General features: G+C 36.0%; 1 protein-coding gene across 1 annotated transcript in view; it reads left to right on the top strand.

Moving 5' to 3' along the window:
- HTR1F (5-hydroxytryptamine receptor 1F) overlaps positions 1–14,347 on the top strand; it is a 151,188-nt gene extending 136,841 nt beyond the window's left edge. The window contains 3 exon segments of the mRNA XM_020974830.2: positions 3,396–3,455; positions 12,658–13,382; positions 13,385–14,347. Coding sequence (XP_020830489.1) covers positions 12,695–13,382; positions 13,385–13,803 — 1,107 coding nt within the window. The 5' untranslated portion in view covers positions 3,396–3,455; positions 12,658–12,694 and the 3' untranslated portion in view covers positions 13,804–14,347.
- Positions 14,348–21,554: the final 7,207 nt, after the last annotated feature.

The raw sequence follows: 21,554 nt of genomic DNA, 5'->3' as shown, positions 1-21,554 counted from the left end.
CAGGCTGACTTCAGAAAAACCTGGAAAGACTTGTATCGTCTGATGCTGAGTGAAGTAAGCAGATCCAAGAGGACTTTGTACACAATAGCAGCCACGTTATGCAATGACTAAGATTGTTAAACTGAACCCTTCTCAGCATCACGAGGATCTAAGACATCTCCAGAGGCCTCGGGATGGAAAATGCTGTCTACATCCAAAGAAAGAACTATGGAAGTCGAATCGCTATCACTTATTTTACCTTCTGTTGAGTTTTGTTTCATCTTTCTGATGGTTCCTCCTGTTGGTTTTAATTTTTACTTACAACTTCACTAATGTGAAAATATGTTTAATGGGTATGTAAATGTAAAGCCTATATCAGATTGTGCGCCGTCTTGGGGAGGGTGGGGGGGAGAAAGGGTGAGAAAAATTTTCAACTCAAAAGCATATGGAAGTGATTGTTGACAAATCAAAATAAATTAATAAAAAAAAAGATTGTAAAAGAAATAAGTCACTAGCTGAAGGAGGGCAGGAGGGTGGGGCCATCAAGAAAGAGAAGGACAGAGTATATATTAGGGCAAAAGTTATATAGTTCCTACTTCTACTGCAGCTCTGCCCCCAAACTCCCAAAGCACATATATTCATTTCCCTTAAACTCTAGAGTTGTGGGAGGAAGATAAAATGTCAGTAAGACAGGTCACATTTAGTCTAGAAGCCAGAATATTCCAATAGGGCTTTTAAAAAGCACTTATATACATCAAAGCCTAAGCAATATTACAAATATTTATGTGTCATTTAAATGAGATTATTAAAACAAGTCAATTTCCTTAGGAAATAACTGTAATAGACATTTCCTCAACACCTTATTGCTTTATATACATGTTTAAGTATATATACAAACAGCAAAGGCATTTGCACATATCTTATAGAATCAAAAACAACACTGAAAGAAGCTCCATATAGAGTTTAGTAGAATCAGTAAAATTATCAAATATTTCTTATTCTAATTTTAAGATAGGTCATGTCCTGAAGCATTAATTTTTATTATGACAAAACCATAAAAGCTTATAGGGAGGTTCTTGTATTGAATATTCAATTCAAAATATAATTTCAAGATAATCTTTTGAAAGAGGCTATTAGACCCACAACAGTTTAATAGACAAATGAAAGTATAGAGTTACTTTTACATATGACTTTCCATAATGGAAACTATCAACATTTTAAATGTTCCATATAAATGGAATCAACAGTAGTTGGACATTTTGTCCATTCCAAAGGAATGTAATAATCAAGAAAACACATTTATTTTATTAAGCAGACAGGGTAAGTTTTCATAATGTAAAGCAATGGGAGGGGAAAGAAATAATGGAAATGAAGTTTCTGCCCTATTTCATTTAATTTCAAAAGAACAGCTTCTCAGAAATTGATTGATGAGTCCAAATGCTTCCATGGCAAGCAGCCATAGATTTGGAGAAGCACTGAACAGATCGTTTTGTTCTCTCACTTAAAATTATAGAATTTTGGAGCTGAAACAGCTCTTAAAATCTTTAGTCTCCCCCAGTCATTTTATAGGTGAGAAAACTGAGAGAGCTAGAGAGGAAAAGTGGTTTCTTACAAGTAAATTAATAAATAAAGTAATAACCTTCCCATATTCCGTGGACTAAAGAGAAGGAAAGCTAGATGTTGGTCTACTCAGAGAGAGTTATGAAGATATCGACAGGAGAAAAGACAGAGCTGCACAGAGAAAGGTATATAAAAAGTATAGACTATATATTAAAAAGTATATAAAAGACATGGAAACATGAGCTTCCAACTAGAGACATGAAGACATCACACCAGGGATGCATAAGAAGGAGGTAGATGAGATGAGAGGGTTGGAGTAAGGAGAGAAGGTGGGGTTCAGAACACCAGAGAAATATTGGAAGAACTTTGCAAAGAGTAAATCCAGGGCTCTTCTTCCTCTCTTCTAGAACTGGCAGCAACAAAGAACAAAACAGCAGCAACAGTTTGAGGGAAATAACTGTGCAAAAAGAATTTTGACCAACTCTTAGGATCCCCCTCTGTTTTAAAACTGTTTCCCAAACCCTTTTAGCCATACAACATTTGAAAGCTTGAAGCAAAATATCAGACCCCTGTCAGTGCTGATCTGGAGCATGAAATAACCACAGGAAAAGGGCTGGAAGAAGTCAGGAACATTTTATAACAAAATAGATCAAATTAAACCAGTTTTTCAAGCTGGAAAGTGTTGCATGTAAGCATTTTATTTATTCACATACATACACATATGTGATGCATACATATATACTTTCACATTTAATATTTTAGAAGGGAAAATATTTCACAAATAGAAGTTTTATCATGAAATTCTTTGCTTTATTGAAGACTTCATTGAGGAAGAAACTATTTTTCCTGAGGTGACCCACTTCTCTTTGGGATAGCTCTAGTTATTAGGAAATTTCTCCTTGCATCAAACATATATCTGCCTCTCTGCAACTTATATCCTTTTATCCTAGTTCTGTTCTTAGAGACCAAGAAGAACAAGTCTTAACCTTTTCCCAAATAGTAGCCTTTAAATATTTGAAAACAGGTATTATGTCCCACCCCCAAGCCCCAAAGTCTTCCTTTCTCTAAGGTAAAAAATCTTTGGTCCTATCTATGAAATGATCTCAAGATTTTTCACCAATCCTGGTCATTCTTCTCTGAATCATCTCCAGTTTATCCATGTCCTTCCTAAAATATGGCACCAATTCACATAAATGCTTAAAAGCCAGAACTTTTAGCCTTTGTGTTTCATCTAGAAATATTCTTCAGTTACCTGGAAAAATAAACATGTACTGATACTTGGGGCTCAATCATATGCAGTTATATGTGGGTTATCTACTTTGTGGGTAACTTTTAGCAAATTTCCCAACAGAGGAAAGCTTTTTCTGAAAGAAAACATAAATAAGAAGAAAAATGTTTCTCCTCTCAAAATAACATATATGTGTATATACATATATACATTTTATATATACATATATATACACACACACACACACACACATATGTACATCCATATATTCTAAAAAGAAACAGAAATGGGTTTTGTATAATATGTTATTTTGAATTATCGTGCCACTTTTCACTAAATCACTATACACTCTCCATGGTCTGTCCCAGGTCACCTGTTTTGCATCCAACTTGATCTGCAAGCCACAGTGTCAGCTGCAACAAGTAGAAAACGGTGAATCTAAGCATCCAATCGTGACCTCCCATCTCACCAATAACATAGGAAAAATTATTAGGAATGTCAGACCAAAAGTATCTACAAGGGTGAAGAGGGGTGGATAAGCATAATTTGAGTTTTATTTAGGGTCTTTATGCCTGGATACAATCTCCTTTTTCTTTACCAGTATCTCATAGATCTCTTTCCTTTTCAGCACTTCCAGGAAGAGGAGTGGACATAAGAAACCTTTGTAATACAAATTACAGACTTAAAGGTAAGTAGAGCAAGTGTCATTATCCTCATTTTACAGATGAGAAAATTGAGGCACAGAGAGGTTATGTAATTTTCCCCACAGACACATAGCTAATAAGTGCCAAAGCTGTCAGAGGATTTGAACCTACATCTTCTGAAGGCAAAGCCAACAACCTCAGACCATATTATGCTGTCTCTTGTATTTATTTATAAAATAAAAATATAAAAAACACAGAATTGTAATAGGAAGGGATTTCAGTGGACATCTCTACCAAACAATAAGGGGGAAAAAAACCCCTGCTACACTACATCTGACAAGTGTGACCCAAGGCCCAATATCACCAGCATGGGGGTCCCCAATATCTTGCATAGTCCAGAAAAAGAGGTGAAGGAGGAGAGGGAGGAAGAATAGGAAAAAAGGAGGAAATGGAGGAAAAGGTAGGGAGGAGGAGGAGGAACAGGAGAAGGAGAAAAGAAAATATTGATCAAAAAAAGAAGAGTTACTTCATTAGTAATGGCAGTGTTTAAGATTGAAACTTCTAAAAAAATTAATATGAACATTTTGAAATATTCCTTAACAGTTCTAATGAGATATTCAATTGGTTCCAACTAGGGTTGCTGTTGGGTTTTTCCCACATTTATATATCTTAGCTAGTCTAGCTATTTTTTTTCATATATTCACCTTAGCTGTTACTTAAAAGCTGAGACTACTACTTGTGCAACTATTCCTCTTCCCATGTCTCTCAGGTATTTGTTCCTAAGACTGGCATAAAAAGTGTAAAATCCATTATTATACTTCCAATTGAAATCCGTTACCATAGTTCCAGAACTAATTCCAGTAGTCTAAAATACATGTGAGATGATGAAGAGTATTCAAGTAAAAGGGCAGGGAACAAAAAATAATGATTTTAATCGTGTAAGTATACTACAGATCACCTGAACAAAAAGAACTAGGTGAAGAGTTTGGGAAACACATATAAGTATGGCACAGAGAAATGATATAGTATTAAGGGGGGCTTTAATTTTCCAGACATCTGCTATAGCGCTCGCGCTCTCTCTCTCTCGCTCTCTCTCTCTCTCTCTCTCTCTCTCTCTCTCTCAAAAACAGAGTAGCTAATGACTTCTTGACTTATCTTGGTGATAATTTTATCCTTTCCAATGTGGAGGAATCAACAAAGGAAATGGCTATTTTGAATTTGATTCTCACTAACAGGAAGGAACTGATTGCTGGGTTAGAAATGATGAAAACCCTAGGGAAGAGAGGAAGTGACTAGTCTCCCCTAGAGTTTGTGATAGAGGACAGAAAATCCAGAACAGGTTGGACATGGATCCTAAATTTTGGAAAAATAGATTTTAAGAAGTCTAAAAGCAAGATTGGTGGGATGTTGTGGACTGAAATACTAGAGAAGAAGTTGCTCAGGAGAGTGGGGGCTGCTCAGAAATGAAATTCTGAAGTCGGGAAAGGAAACAATTAAAATGAAGAAGAAAAAATGGGATTTGTCTGAAGAGACTGAAGTTCTATATCAGAACATCACACAGAAATTCACTAATCAACTTAGGCTCTAAAAAGAAACATAATGAAGATGGCAGCAAGGCCGAGAAAAAAAGAATAAATAGAGGATTCTTTTTTTTAAAGCATCAGGAGAGCTAAAATTCAGAATGAGCTGAGATTGGCAAGAGATGTTGAGGACAAGAAAGGTTTGGGTTTTGGCTTTCTTTCTTTCTTACCTGTATTGAGATAAGGAAAGGATCTTTGCTTGGGGTGGATGAAATGGTAACTGGCAGCAGAGAGAAGGTAGAGCTGCTCAGATCTCATTTTTCTTCTATTTTCTCTGCCAAAGAGACAATAACCTTTGCATTAGAAATAGCAGCGCAAAAATGGTTGATGAGGAGCTGATTAATACTCATGATAAGGAGATACTGAAAGAGCATCTAGTTGATAGAATCATAGATTTAGAACTACACTCAATGAATTCAAGTTACCAGGTGAGCTACCTTCTCTGATACTAAAAGAAATAGCAGGTGCAATTGCTGAGCCCCTGTCAGTGTTATGGCTGGTAAAAGATGAAATAACTGAGGAAAACAAAGGTTCAGTCTTCGGAGAATATCAGTTTATTAAGCAATGTATGCCAGTTACCTAACAAAATGGGACCAGGCCCCTTCCTCATCTGAGGCCTGGACCCTAAATACAAGGTAAGATAGACTTTTATACATTAAAAACAATTAATCAAATAAGAAACAATTAATTAAAAGGAAACAATACAACATTAAGTAATTTGATTTCTAATCGGAGGAAAGATTAGGGATTTTCCAAGTTGGGAGAGGGAAAGTATCTGTAAATAATCAAGGGAACATGGAAACAATAATTGATTCATCAATACAGGCTAATTTTCAGATAAGATATATGAGTTGCTTGAGATATATAATTGTGAGGAAACTCTTTGCATCAGTCTTTTGGTCTGACTGGGTTTCTGATCCACATAATTTAGGTCCTTCATTAAGGGTCTCTAACAGCAGGTAGAAGTGGTCCAGTTTCTCAGCCACACAAGACTAGATTCAAACAATGGTTTGAATAAGGTTTTCTCCAAATTCCCACAATTGAATAAAGTTTTCTCACAAGACTAAAGTCTGACTAGACCCATAGCTGAATAGAAAGGGAACCAAGCTAGCTCCAGATTTGAGTCACAAGATGGAGTCAGTGTGTTCACTCAGTTCCCATTTACCACTTGCTGTTCTAATCCCTTCAATTCCTTCAATGTTATTTGGAAGAACAGAGAAAATGACAGAAGTACCACAAGATTAGAGAAAGGCAAGAATCCTGATTTTCAAAAAAGAGAACAGTCTTCCAATTATAGGCCAACAAATTTGATTTAAATTCCAGGGGAGATTTTAGAATTAATACTTTGTCTGTGGTTGGCAAATGTCTAGACAGGGAAGTAAGTGTGATCACAAAAAGCCTTAGACTTAGTCACACACAGACCATTCCAGGATAATTTTGTTTCTTTTTTTTTTTACAAGGTTACTAACCTAGTAAATGAGGAAAGTGCTGTGGATATGTTTACCTAGATTTTAGCAAAATTTTTGCTAAATTATTTCATACCATTTTTGTGAAAAAGTCATAAAGATATGGAAGAGATGATAATCAATTAGATAGATTTAAAACTGACCAGGCTCCAAAAATAGTTAATGGGTGAATGTGGCAAGATATATCCAGTGGAGTATTTCAGGGTCTCTGCTTAGCTATAAGCTGCTTAACATTTTTAACACTGACTAATGATTTACTTATTTATTTACCTAATTATTTTACTTTACTTACTATTTCATTTACTTATTATTGCTTTGTTTACTTATTTATTTTATTTACATATACCATTGACATTGGCATAAATTACATTGGCTAGAGGATTAAGCTCAATCTATTAAGAAGAAATTGACTGGGGACAAATAAAAAGTCTTACACTTTGTTATAAAAAAATCAACCTCACAAAATTGGTAGGTATGGTTAGAATGCCAGTCATTCAATAAATATTTATTGAGTGAAAATATATTTAATAGGAATGTAAATGTAAAGCCTATATCAGATTGTGTGCCATCTTGGGAGGGGGGAGGAAGGGAGAGAAAAATTTTCAACTCAAAAGCATATGGAAGTGATTGTTGATAAAACAAAATAAATTAATAAAATTTAAAAAATTAAAAATAAAAAATAAAATAAAATAAAAAATAAACATTTATTGAGTACCTACTATGTGTCAGGCACTATGCTAAACTCTGGAGTTACAAAAAGAGGTAAAGACAATCCCTGCCCTCAAGGAGCTCACAACCCAATGGCAGAGACAACAAGCAAACAGATATGTACAAACTATATAGTTAATCCTTCCACATCACAACTCTCCCCATGTTGGTTTTGATGTAAAAGGATTTGTTTTAGAAAATTTGGACTCAATCAAAAGGCCATACCCAAGGACCTAGAATGCTACAGCCTTGAGGCTGCAGGTCCGTCCCCCCCCCCCAAAAGGCAGTAGAACAAGGAACAGTGGGTAGAAGTTGCAGATTTAGGCTTGATGTCGGGGGGGAAAAAAGACTGTCCAAAAGAAGAATGGCTTCTCTCTAAAAGTGATGGGCTCCTTCTGCTTGGAGGTCTTCAAGTAGAGGCTGGATGACCATTTGTCAGATATGTTATAGTGGGAATTCCTTTTTGTTTATAAGTTGAACTAGATGGCCACTGAATCCCAACTCTCAAGGTCTATATGCCTATGACAACATGTGCTACTGCCCTTGAGTCTCTTGGTATTCAGAGTCTGGGAACTTGGAGTCCTGGAACTTTTAGCATTTCATCATTGTCCCAGTTGCTGGTATCTCTTAGACCAGTGGTATCAAATACACAGCACATTGGCCACAACTCTCCCAAGTGTGGCCCAAATCAGATTAACGTGCAGTTGGGAAATGTTTAACAAAATAGATAAAAATGCAATAGAACAATGTTAATATGTAGCTTTCTAAGTCAATATGTGGACTGCAAATAGTCTTAGGTACAGTTTAGTGGGCACATTTCTACTAAGTAGACCAAGAGGCTGCTAACTAAGCTCTGGGGCCAAGGCAGGTATGATCAGTAAGTCCATCAGGTCCTAGGCCAATGTACAGATTTTCCAGAGGGACTAAAACTCGCTCACTATCAGGTCTCTGCTCTATTCTGTGTTCAGTCAGTCAGGTAGCAAGCATTTATTAAGCATGTATTTGTGACAGCCACGTACACAGTCAAGGGGGTATAAAAGATAAGGAAACATGTTATTACTAAAGCCAAATATATGGATCCAGCCATTCCTGATGAATGGTATCAGTAAGTAACATGGGTTTGCTAAGGAAGCGTCTTGTCACTGAGAGGACATAAAAAGGATTCTTGGTGCAAGACAAGAAAATTCATTCCAACTGTCCCCTCAAGACAGCCCTAACAAACCTGCTGTCTAAATTAGTCTCATTTTAATTATGTAGACTCTGAAGGCCAAGGCTTAAACAAAAAGAAAACCATACCTTTCAAAATACATTAATCATATTTCATTACATCCCAATTGCTTTTAGCTGACTTGTAATTATACAGTAATATCCAATGAAGCAGAAATTATAAGGCAATTAAGCATGTGTGGAGAGTCACACTCACGGAGGTAAGGGCAGATGGTCAATATCAACATGACTTGTAAAATAAAACCTTGTATGCAATGAGGGCCTTTATGAGCTCTGACTGTCAGTGTTTCCCTCTCTGACTAAATTGCTCCAGCAGAACTGTGTTGTTTTAAATCCAGCAAATTAAACTAGTTTGAATTTTCAAAAGCAACTTAACATGTGTGCTATACATATCCCCTCAAAAATTTATGACACACACCTTATCAACAAAATGACTTAGGGGATAACGTGCTAGATGTGGAGTCCTGAAGACCTGCATTCAAATCCTGTCTCTTACACTTACTAGTTATCTGGCCCTCTACAACCTCTTAGAGCCTCAGTTTTTTATATGTAAAATGGGGATAATAGCACCTACCATACATAGTTGTTGTGAGGATAAAATGTAATAACATATTAAAAGTGCTTTACAAACTTTAAAGTGCTAAATGAATGCTATCATTATTATTACAAATTATTGTATTATAAATATTGTTACTATAAAAATTAATTTTAAAATCATTAAAATTAATAATGAATCAAATGTATAGATTGATTAAAAAACTAATGCTACTAAGAAGAAGAAGAAGAAGAAGAAGAAGAATTGTTTCATAAAGTCTTGGGATACTAGAGATATCCTGAAATGGGATCTGATTGTGATTTCTTTGTATGCACTATATTTTGACTATGTCAGCTATATGGGCTAATAGCTCCACTAAATTCCTACTCCAGTGGCACACAGTGATGTAGAGATGGCCTTGAGTTTCTTAATGTTATACCAGTGGAGTTCCAGCTCCAACATTTTACTGTGTGTCTGTCATCTCAAGGCCAGCTTAGCTAAATTCAGAGCAGCTCATCATCTAACAGCCTGAGACAGTGAAGAGATGGCTGAACTTCAAGGCATGGCATTTGAGGTCTCATCCCAGCTATCCCATTTATTATTACTGGTGGACAAATCCCTTCACCTCTCTGGGCCTCAGTTTCCACTTCTCATAAGTTGAGGGGATTGGAATAGATGACCCATGGAACTTTCCAGTGCTGGAGCTACAATTCCCAAATACTCTTAGCTATAGTTTGCCCAGGTTTGAAGGGTTTCAATCCTCATGTGATTGAGGAAGTAGGCACACAGGTACAATCACAGAGGTTTCAAATATTGAAGTATATTCTAAACACAAAGTAGACTCAATGTAGTTTAAACTCACATAACAACTCCATCCACTACATCCCATTGCCTCTTCTAAGGCATTAAATTCAACATCTCTTAAACAATTTTAAATTGTACTCAGATGTATATTAATGCCATACTCAGCTTCTCCTTATCTGTGAATACAAGAAATGAAATTAAGGAGATAATGAGCTAAAAGAACAAGGATTTTATATAACAATGCTGTTCGATAGGAATATGGTTTGGGCATAGGGACTGGATCTGTGATTACATTGTTGTAGAAACTCCAAGGTAAAGAAACTCCCTCTACCAATGCAGAAAAGCATGTTCTCTACATCTCATTTTCTAGAGAATAGCCTAGAGCAGGGTTTCTTAAACTTTTTCCACTCCTGACCCCTTTTCCCAATTTGGCAGCGTTCCTTGGTATTGCATGTGCAGTGCAAAGTGCACATGCTTTGTGTTCAGAACCAAAGCTACAGTGAAGCTGTCCGATGTAACAATGGCAAACACTGCCAGAAACCCCTCATATTCAATACACATTTGATTTTTAACTAATTTTTGGTTGTTGTGCATTCAGAAACCTTTTACTGTTGCCAAAATTTTCATGACTCCTTATGGGGTCATGACCTACAGTTTAAGAAGCACTGGCCTAGAGCTCCAAGTGTAAAAGTGACTTGTCCATGGTCACACAGCCAGTATTTGTCAAAAATAGGACTTGAATCCAGATCTTCCTGGCTCCAAGACCAGATCACTATCTACTATGCAATGCTTAATTTCAATTTGCTATAAATTATTTGTCTTTTTAAGTTATAAAGATTATTTTGAGTTGATAAAGTGTTATTTCTTACTATTAGAAACTTTAAAGTACCCCAAAAGTCAATGCTTTTTGCTACTCTCTTTGAAATACTAAAATTACATGTCTAAGAAAAAGTAATAACCTATGATCTGAATGCTACATATTGTTTTACATGCCTAGTAACGCTCAAGAACAACAATAATAACAACTAGGAGCTTATGGTTTCATAAGGAGTTTCCTTTAGTAGTTGTCTATTGGATATTTCAAACTAGATATCCTAGAGACATTTCAAACTCAACATGACCAAACAGAAGTCATTCTTTGCCCTTAAACTCACCTCTCTGCCAAACTTCCCTATTTCTGTTAAAAGTGCCACCATACTTACAGTCTACTAGGTTCAAAACCTTGTCGTTTAACCTTAATGCCTCATTCTCTCTCACTCTATGTAGCCAGTCATGATTGCCAGACCTTGTTTTTTCTTCCTGCATGATATCAGCATTTGATGCCTTCTCACACAACTACCACCTCAGTCTAGGTGAGACCTAGTTTATTGCAAAAACCTCCTAACTGGTTTTCATGCTTCAAGTCTCTCCTTACTTCAGTTCATCCTACATATTACTGCTAAACCAATGATTCTTAAGTGTAGCTCTAACCATGTCACTCCCCAACTCAATAAACTGTAATGGCTTCCTATCACCTGGAATGCAGATTTTCCTTATCTCCACCTCATGGGATCCCTCTCTTCAAGACTCAGAAAGATCATAGATTTAGAGTGCAGAATGCATACATATGTATACACATACATATGAGTGTTGTGTGTATGTATGTGTATATATGTATATATACATATATATGTATATATATATATATATATATATAAATGGTTAAGTAAAACTAATAATATGGTGATCTCATCTGAAAGTGCATGCAACATTTCACGTCACCTCTGCCTCTATTTCTCTCTCTCCTATTTTTACTTCAATGAATAAAAAAAGAGAAAAGAAAACCACTTTGTAACAAATATGAATATCCAAGCAAAACAAATTTGTTCAATAGCTATATGCAAATATATATACTATATCAATGACTAGAACCTTCATCCCCTTCACATACTCTATGTTCCAGCAGACAAGGCTACTGATTATGTATTTATGTATATACATAAATATATAAAAGTGTGTATAGATATGTGTGTGTATATGCATATGTATGTGTGTGTAATTTCACACTCTAAATCTATGGCCTCTGTAAGTGTCTATATTTACATATATACAGACATACTTGTGTCTTCTGTACCCTACATCTCTGAAATGTGTGTGCATACACACACACACACACACACACACACACATATTTCCCTACAGTCATTGAGGGGATTTGTTTTGCTTGCATATGCATACTTGTTAAAAGGAATTTTTCTTTTTTTTTTTTTTCACTGAGGTAAAAGTAGGAGAGACAGAAATGGAGGCAGGGGCTATTAATGATGTGAAATGTTGCATGTACTTTTAGATGAGGTCATTATATTATTAGTTTTACTTAACCATTTTATTTTGTTGCAAGAAGCTTCACAAAGTGGGAATAATCTGTAAATATTTGTAGTCTAAAAACAAAGCACATCAACAAAATAAATGTCCCCAAAAATGTAGTTCAAGGATTACCAAATTTACATGGCATCTTTTCAAATCCCCTTGACTGCTAGTTCCCTCCCTTGCAAACTAACTTGTATTTAACTACCTTATATTCATTCTCTTTGTATTTGTTGTTATATATCTTTGCTGTCTCCCACATGAAAATGTAAGTTTTTGCATTTCATTCATTATATTTGATTCTCCAGTGCCTAACACAGTGTTTGGCACATAGTGAGTAGTTAATAAAAACTCATTGATTGATTTTCATATTGTTCTTTTGATATTTGTATGTTTGTCTTTATTGATAGTTATGTTCAAAATTTAACAAAATGAAACAAAAAGCAACAATGACATATAGGATGTCCCAAAGTTTTAAGCTAATAAAGATTTCTGGGACATCCTGTATTTATTTTTAAAAGAAGAGAAGACATTTGAGCATTGACTGAACTGTTGTTTTTTTTTTTAAATTCTTTTACTGCAGGTATCCATTTACTCAAGTAAATTTACCTTTCAAGGAAATGATGGATTTCTTAAACTTGACCGATCAAAACTTTACCTCAGAAGAAACATTCAATAGAATGCCGTCTAAGATTCTGGTCTCACTTACTCTGTCATTATTGGCACTGATGACAACTGCTATCAACTCTCTTGTGATCACTGCTATAATTGTTACCCGGAAGCTACATCACCCTGCCAACTATTTAATCTGCTCCCTCGCAGTTACCGATTTTCTAGTGGCCATCCTCGTGATGCCCTTCAGCATCATATATATTGTGAAAGAAACTTGGCTCATGGGTCAAGTAGTCTGTGACATCTGGCTGAGCGTTGACATTACCTGCTGCACATGTTCCATCTTGCACCTCTCGGCTATAGCTTTGGATAGGTATCGTGCAATCACTGATGCTGTCGAGTATGCCAGGAAAAGGACACCTAAGCAGGCTGGGATTATGATCACTGTGGTGTGGACTATTTCAGTTTTCATCTCCATGCCACCTCTATTCTGGAGACATCAGGGAACCAGCAAAGAAGATGAATGCATAATCAAACATGACCATATTGTTTTCACCATTTACTCTACATTTGGAGCTTTCTACATACCACTGGCACTGATACTCATCCTCTATTATAAAATATACAGGGCAGCAAGGACATTGTACCACAAGAGAAATGTTAGTCGGGTTGCCAAAGGAGAGCCAAATGGTCAGGTACTCTGGAAAGCAGTGAGCGAAACATTCACCTGGTCTCTACATCATATGTGCAAGAGAAGTCTTTATCTGACCCTTCGGCAGACTTTGATAAAATACAAAGCACTGTAAAAAGTCCCAAATCGGAATTAAGGCCAGAAAAATCTTGGAGGAGGCAAAAGATTTCTGGAACAAGAGAGCGGAAAGCAGCCACTACATTGGGGTTAATCCTAGGTGCATTTGTGATCTGCTGGCTTCCCTTTTTTGTCAAGGAGGTAGTTGTCAACATATGTGAGAAATGTCAAATTTCAGATGAACTATCTAATTTTTTGACATGGCTTGGCTATCTCAATTCTCTTATAAACCCATTGATCTATACAATCTTCAATGAAGACTTCAAGAAAGCATTTCAGAAACTTGTGAGATGCAGACATTACCTTTAGAATAATATAGTATTGAAAGTTTTTTGTGTATATCTATATCTATGTACATGCTATGTTCATTTAAATATGTTGAAATTTTGTGGGAAAGGAAATATTTTAAGATTTCTTCACATTTTAAATTTTCTATTGATCAGAATGTTTACTGATAAAAGATAGTTTTATTTGACCATCATTATGGGGTATTGTGAATCTAAGAATGGTTTTATGCAGAATGAAAGCAGTATTCAATTTTCCTATTCATTTTTTAAAATGTTAATGGGACATATCTTCTATTGTGTTGATGACAGTAGTGGAAGGAAACTTTTTGGTTGCTATCAAACTCTTTAATCTTTAAGTCAGAAAGCTGACCTTATAAATTGCTGTTCTTCGTTTCTAAAGGGAAAATGTAATTCATTCATAAAATATGACACGCTCTATCAGTTCACTATCTCTCCAATACCTGACCCCAAGAAGTTCCACTTCATTTGACCAAAATAAAGGTAGAAGAATAACTTTATTGATCAAGAGACCTAGAATTTATCATTCAACTTTGTCTTTCTCATGTAATAAAGAACCATAAAAGGAAAAAGGTGATGCATTGTCTTGAATTTGAATTTTTGTTCGAGATTCATAAAAAGTTCTATTATTCTCATTTCAAATCCCATCAAGAATATATTACTCATAACTTGGGATTTTAAAGGAAAGAACTATCCTACTAGTAAGTCAAGAAGAATTCATACATGATTCTTGCTTGCCTATAAATACTTTTGACTTAGAAACCCAAGATGGCTCAACACAACTACCTTATTATATAACACATTTTCTAAAGTTGAAAAAGTATTTCATTACTGACAATGTTGGCAGGATCCAGTATTAACTGACCATGAAGGAATATTTTACACTTTAGCATTAACAAATATTTGATTTTGTGACTAAAGACATTTGGCAGGTTGTATAGAACTCCCAATATTTGTCTTAACAGGCTCTATGGTTTTCCAATTGAAAAAAATTAACCAAAAGATATTCATCTTTTTTTTTTGAGGCAGTTGAAGTTAAGAGACTTGCCCAGGGTCACACAACTAGTAAAGGTCTGATGCTGGATTTGAACTCAGCAACTCCTGACTTTAGGGCCAGTGCTTTATCCACTACACCACCTAGCTGCCCCCAAAAAATATTTATCTTAAACCCATAAAAATGAGATCATTCCCAAAATTCTGTCTCCTTCCCCTATATTTAACTCACTGTGCCACAATGGAGATTTTTCCCCATAAGCTATTTCTCCACAAGCACCAACAGAAGGGGAAAAAAGTTTTTAAATTCCTATTAGAAATTTGCTGAAATTTTTGTTTGACAATTTGCTAAGTACTAGTTGGCAACAAAGAGGTTATTGAACAGGGAACAGAATGTTCACCGAGTGTCTTTGCTGTGCTCGCTTTGACTCACAGGATCATATATTTAAAGCTAGAACCCAGAGGCCATTGAGTTCACCCCTTTCCTTTTTTAGATAATGAAATTGAAGCAATTGACTTGCCTAAAATCCTATAGATAACGTCAGAGGTGAGGTCCTTTGACTCCAGACCCAGTACTTTTTCCATAATCACAAATTAGTAAAGAAAGAAGAAGAAACAATTATGTAGTGTGAAAGATTTCTGGAACAAGAGAGAGAGGAAGACAGCCACTTTGGGGTTAATCCTAGATGTGTATGTGATCTGCAGGCTTCCCTTTTTTGCCAAGGAGGTAGATGTCAATATGTGTGAGAAATGTCACATTCCAAAAGAACTGTCTGATTTTTTTTACATGGATTGGTTATTTCGATTCTTTTGTAAATCCACTGAAATATGCAAACTTCAATGAAGACTATAAGAAAGCATTTCAGAAACTTGTGAGACACAGACATTACCACTAAGAAAATAGACTCTTGTGGGGCAGCTAAGTGGTGCAGTGAATAGAGCACTGGCCCTGAAATCAGGAGGACCTGAGTCCTAATCTGGCCTCAAACCAAACACTTGACACTTACTAGCTGTGTGACCCTGGGCAAGTCACTTAACCCCAATTGCCTAAAAAAGAAACAAAAAACAGAAAATAGATTCTTGAACAGTTGCCTAACTTTCATATGAAAGTAGTATTTCAGGAATATTTTTACCCTTAATTTTCAATTTTCCTCCCAGCTAAGACTTTACCTCTTTTTGTTTTATTTCTCTTTAACTAGAAGTAGATCAAAAACTTAACTTCAGGTTTTGAAAAATAAAGTTCACATTCAATTAATTTTATAGCTATCATTTTAGAACAATCTGCTCTAATTCATACTGAATTATTTGAAAGACCCAAACCCCCTTCCAGCTACAATTGTTTAAAAATACTATTGGGTACTTCAGAAGTAATTTAATTAATTTTTGAGGGCTATCTGATTTTCACTTTATATGAAATTCAGAATTTCATACCCACAGAAGATAGAATTCACTTGCCCATTGTGTCCTGAGTCTCTTCGGTGAAATATGCAGCCTTAAAGCAGATAATATAAACATCCACACTGGAAAAGCAGAATGGATGAAAAACATATATTGCCCATATTACGGCCTGTGTATTCCAATGAATGGACAGCCTATCAAATTAGTGTATATAAATACATAGACAGTTGATGTAGAGGAGAGAGAGCTGAGCTCAAAATCAGAAAAACTTAGCTTTAAATCCCACTTCTGACATATTCTAGCTGTTTTGACCTTAAGCAACTCACATAACCTCTCAAGGTCCCTGGCAACTTTCTAAGACTGAAAGCTGCAGAGAAAGTACTAATCTAAAATGGTAGGGGGAATTCCTCTTTAGAAGCTCTACTGTAGTGATGAAATCACAGGTCTGGCTTAAAAAACTAACAATTATAATATGATGACCAATATATTTGTGATATGTGATACATAGTAACACAAACACACACATGTTTATAACTCTGGGCAGTCACCAAAGATACACAGTGAAATTGTACAGTAATTTCAATGATCACAAACTGCTCATTGTTACAAAAGACCATTCTTTTAAAAAAATCATATTCTTCCAGTGGTGCTATATGATTCTGCCATCATGGTGTATCATTGTTCACAAGAATCATAATTTCTTAAGTAATCCAAATGGCAATGCAAAGGCACATGATATATAAAAAAAGGCTGTAGCATGCAGCCATTAATGACTTACGAACCAAAAGTAAAGAAGGAAGGAAATAAGCATTTATTAAGTGCCTACTCTATGCCAGGCACTATGCTATTATGCGCTTTATAAGTATTATCACATTTGATCCTCACAATAACCCTAGGAATTAGGTGCTATCATTATCTCCATTTTACACTTCCATTTGAGAAAATTGAGGGAGACAAAGGTTAAGTGACTTGCTCAGAGTCACATAGCTAGTAATGGTCTCTGAGGCTGTATCAGATCAAGTCTTACTGACTCAAGGCCCAATGCTCTATCCACTATACCATCTAGCTACCAAAATAAATCTGCAAGGCAGAAATGATCAAAACATTTATGATGGGGTGGGGGGGAGGGGAAGAGATGTGAGCTAGTCATTAGAAAGAGTGAAAAATAAGCAATAGATGGCTTCATTAGTAAATTGGTAATCCTAAGTTTCCAGAAAAACCAGAGGAAGCCCTCTAATACGGGAAGTCTACCTTCTATGGAAAAGTTTTTGGAAAAGAATTGCACAGTGTGAGAAGCTATGGAGGAATTAAAATTGGCTGTTATTGTAGGAAGTATGTACACAAATGGATAATATGCCCAAATTTGACATTTAATGGATATTTTAAAATATAGATTATCTCTTCTTTTAGGAATTAGTGTTTCTATAATATATGTTGAAAGACCTTTTGACAACCTATTTACCATTTTTTTTTCTTTAGGCAATTAGGGGTAAGTGATTTGCCCAGGGTCACATAGCTATTAAGTGTCAAGTATTTGAGGCCACATTTGAATTCAGATCCTCCTGACTCTAAGGCTGGACCTCTATCCACTGTACCACCTAGCTGCCCCCAACCTATTACACTCTAACATTAGGAAATAATATGGGGGCAGCTAGGTGGCTGAGTGGATAGAGCACTGGCCCTGAAGGCAGGAGGACCTGAGTTCAAATGCGGCCTCAGGCCAAACACTTGACATTTATTAGTTGTGTTAAGCAAGTCACTTAACCTCAATTGCCTAAAAGGAAATAATATGTTAGCTTTTAAAATGGTTTCACTCTATATAAAAGAATGCTGGATCTGTGTTTGAGTCCCAGCTCTGCAACTAACTTCATATGTGACTGAACAAATCACTTAAGTTCTTTGGACCTCAAGTTTCTCATTTATAAAATTAAGGCATCAGACTAGAGGACCCCGTGAGGTCCCTCTTAACTCTAGCTTTATGATATGTAACAAATGATACAGTGGAAGAATTTTTTCAAGGTCAGAATGATGATCCCTAAAATTGATAACCCCTATGTACTGCATATGCCTTTGGCAGATAAAGAAATGTCAGAGAAAGTAAACACAAACTATTGTCCTAGGCTGGCCCAGGGCAAAATTAGGAAGTAAAAGAGGTTTTTGTCTGATTCTCTACCACCCCTCTTCCTGTGACCTCTCCTTTTCTCCAGCCCCTCCACTCCTGGATTCCAAGGCCCTCACACTCTCTTCCTCCAGCACAGGTTTACCTACTATAATGCTCCATTTCCCATAAACAGATCCCTATGACCTAGATATTCTTCTTCTCCTTTCCACCTCAAGGTATCCACCTTCCTTCTCAGTCTTAATAGATATTAAATCAAACTGATAAAAATAATTCACATTGCCCTGTTAAAATGGAAATATCATGGGAGGAAAAAAATTAAAATGAATGAGTCTTGAATAATAGAATTTCAGGCACTGTGGCAAGCCAGTGGGGGAGTGATTTTCAAGCCAAAGAATTTTTAGTGATGCCCTTTGAATCCCAAAGAGGTTGGCCTTTGTGTTGGCTGAAGTACAGCAGTTCTGTCATAAGCTAAACCCAGACAAAATCCAAGAAAGGGAAATGAAGTTTCGGGGAAGTAAGTGTTTAGGAATGATTTGAGTTTATTAATTTCTCTATATAGATAGCTAGGCTTTCCATCCTATGGGACTATGACATAATATTAATTGTCATTTCACCTATTGTTTCTCCCTATTTTGTGTGTACAGATAATGGCATCCCTTGAGGGGAAAAAATCATGAATCACTTTAATATAATTATGTGTTATCTAGGGTGTTAATGCTCACTTTGTCATTACTTTATAAAGTACATGAAAGACATAGTATGCCTCTCAAAATGCTTTTTATTTTTTCCAGAACCTAAACTCAAGTTCATTGTCAAAATGCAGAATTTCCACATGACTCAAAACAAGATATCTGGAACAAGAATTACTTTTCCATCTTCTTGTAAGCAAAGTAACAGTATAAATTCAAAGGTCTGAGTTCAGTGAAGTATACATACATGTGAAACATACTTAAAAGTGTAACATGAAGGAAGAAAAAAATATATAAATCACAGGATTGATTAATTTCCAGATAACAGAAATAGGAGCATGGAGGTGTAGTTTTATTAGGCTTGGAGTCAGAAAAAAAATAATTCTGCTCCTAACTCTAGTTGCTGGTAGAATCTCTGATGATACTTCTAAACTCTTGAAGTGCACAAGGTGGTAATCAGTACAATTCTGCTTCTGCATATTCATTCTCAAGGTCAAAGCAGAATAAGTACCAAAAAACAAAACAGAACAAAACAAAGGTGCCATGTGCTCATGAACACGTGGTAGCCAAGTGTGAGGAAGGGCATCCACCCTCACCTTTCATCCAGCACTTGGAAGCTCAGAAGAGATATTGTTTCATCTGCTTCCAAGAAGGAAAAGAGTGAGAGATAGGTACGTTATTCCTTTTTTTATATGAGCTCAATTTCACCTTGTCACCTTCTAAGTCATTGGTCCTTTGGCTCCTCGGCCAATTATAAGTTTTTTGATGTCATATAATGCTAGTCTCTTAGTCACCAATGGCTGGAAATGGGTTCTCCCCAAATTACTACTTGGTTGCTTAGACTAGAACAAAGCAGAAACATCTATAAATGGTTTAAGAATTCTGCTCTGTGTCTAGTCTCATCATTATATTTTGCATATGTGAATCAGTCAACAAGCTAAACTCAATTGAGTATTTATTAAGTACCTATTATATGCAAATATAAAAGGTTAGGTGCTTTTCCCCATAGAATACATGACCCCTAGGGGAAAAAAATGGACCCTTTCTCATATTCACTAGTTACACCAGCCTTATGTCTGGAAAATTGGAGACAGCTAGAATATGACTTTATTCACATATTCCAGGTTAAGAACGTCCTCGGCTTACTTAAGAGACAGATGAGGATGCCCAGAAGAGTCACCATGAATTCTTAGGGAATATCTTTAGTTTACTCCCTAAATATCTTAAAAGTGGAGCAATGGTAACATGTCACTTTTCCTGGTAAGAAACAAATCTTCCAAGTGTTTATGAAGGCCTGTTCCTCTGACCTAGATATACAAGATAAAATAATCAGACCAGTTATATTTTTCTAAGTACATTACGAAAATGGAGGGGAAATCAGCTCATTTTGTTAGTGGTTTATACTTGCAAACATCTGTAACTGAGAACATTTACATTACTTAATATGTATTTGGTATCATCCTAGCACCCTAAAGTTGTTGTTATTCAGTCATTTCAGTCATGTCCAACTCTTTATAACCCCATTTGAGGTTTTCTTGGCAAAGATAATGGAGTGGTTTACCATTTCCTTCTCCAGCTCATTTTGCAGATGAAGAAACTGAGGCAAGTAGGGTTAAGTGATTCACCCAGGGTCACACAGCTAGTAAGTGTATGAGGCCAGACATGAAATGAGGAAGATAAACCTTCCTGACTCTAGTCCCAGACCTCTATCTGCTGTACCACTTAGCTGGCCCAGCTAAAATGCCTGCATTTAAACATTTATTTTAAAAGAAAATATCCCCATCACTATGACTTAAACAGACATGATCATTGATTTAGAACTGAAAGGGATGTTGGCCATCTAGTCCACGGCCTTCATTTTGTAGAGGAAAGTAAGGTCCAGAGTGGCAAATTTCACAAGCACAAGTTCATCAGAATTCAGATCTAGAACTTTATTTGCTGCTTCCATGCAACATTTAAGAAAAGTAGTCTACAATACCTAATATATCAAAGAGAAAACTCTTTTGCAAGATTTCCAGGGTCCTCAATAATCTGATGCCACCTTCTGATTTCCCATTATTCCCTCTATTCCCCTCCATACCCTCACTGTTCTTAGCACCAGTCATACATATTCCTTCCTCAGAGATTTTCCTTATACTTATTTCTTCTGCCTACCATTTTCTCCCCATTCTCCATCTCTATCCAAACCCTTCATGTCTTTCAAAGCTCTTGTTAAGTCCCATCTCTTTCATGAAGTCTTCCCAAATTACTCCAGACTCTCACTGATTTCTTCCTTTTCTGAACCCTACATCACTGAATCACTCAGTCACACAGCTTAGCACCCAGTTGTTCTCTGATTTTTTTGTGTGTATTGATATTGTCATCCCATTAGATGGTAATCATAAGCTATTTAAGTATGTCTTGTACTTCTTTTGTATCTCCCATAACATTTAATAGTCTCTATACTGGGTATAATTTACCTATATAAGCACACATAGAGCACACTGTCTTTTGTGTAAATAGACTTATTTTTACTTTGGTCATAAAATTAAATTTAAATAGTACATTTTAGGA

Source organism: Phascolarctos cinereus, unplaced genomic scaffold, assembly GCF_003287225.1.
Source record: "Phascolarctos cinereus isolate Bilbo 61053 unplaced genomic scaffold, phaCin_HiC Scaffold_7;HRSCAF=346, whole genome shotgun sequence".
Lineage (NCBI taxonomy): Eukaryota > Metazoa > Chordata > Mammalia > Diprotodontia > Phascolarctidae > Phascolarctos > Phascolarctos cinereus.
This window is presented reverse-complemented; position numbering and strand designations above follow the sequence as displayed.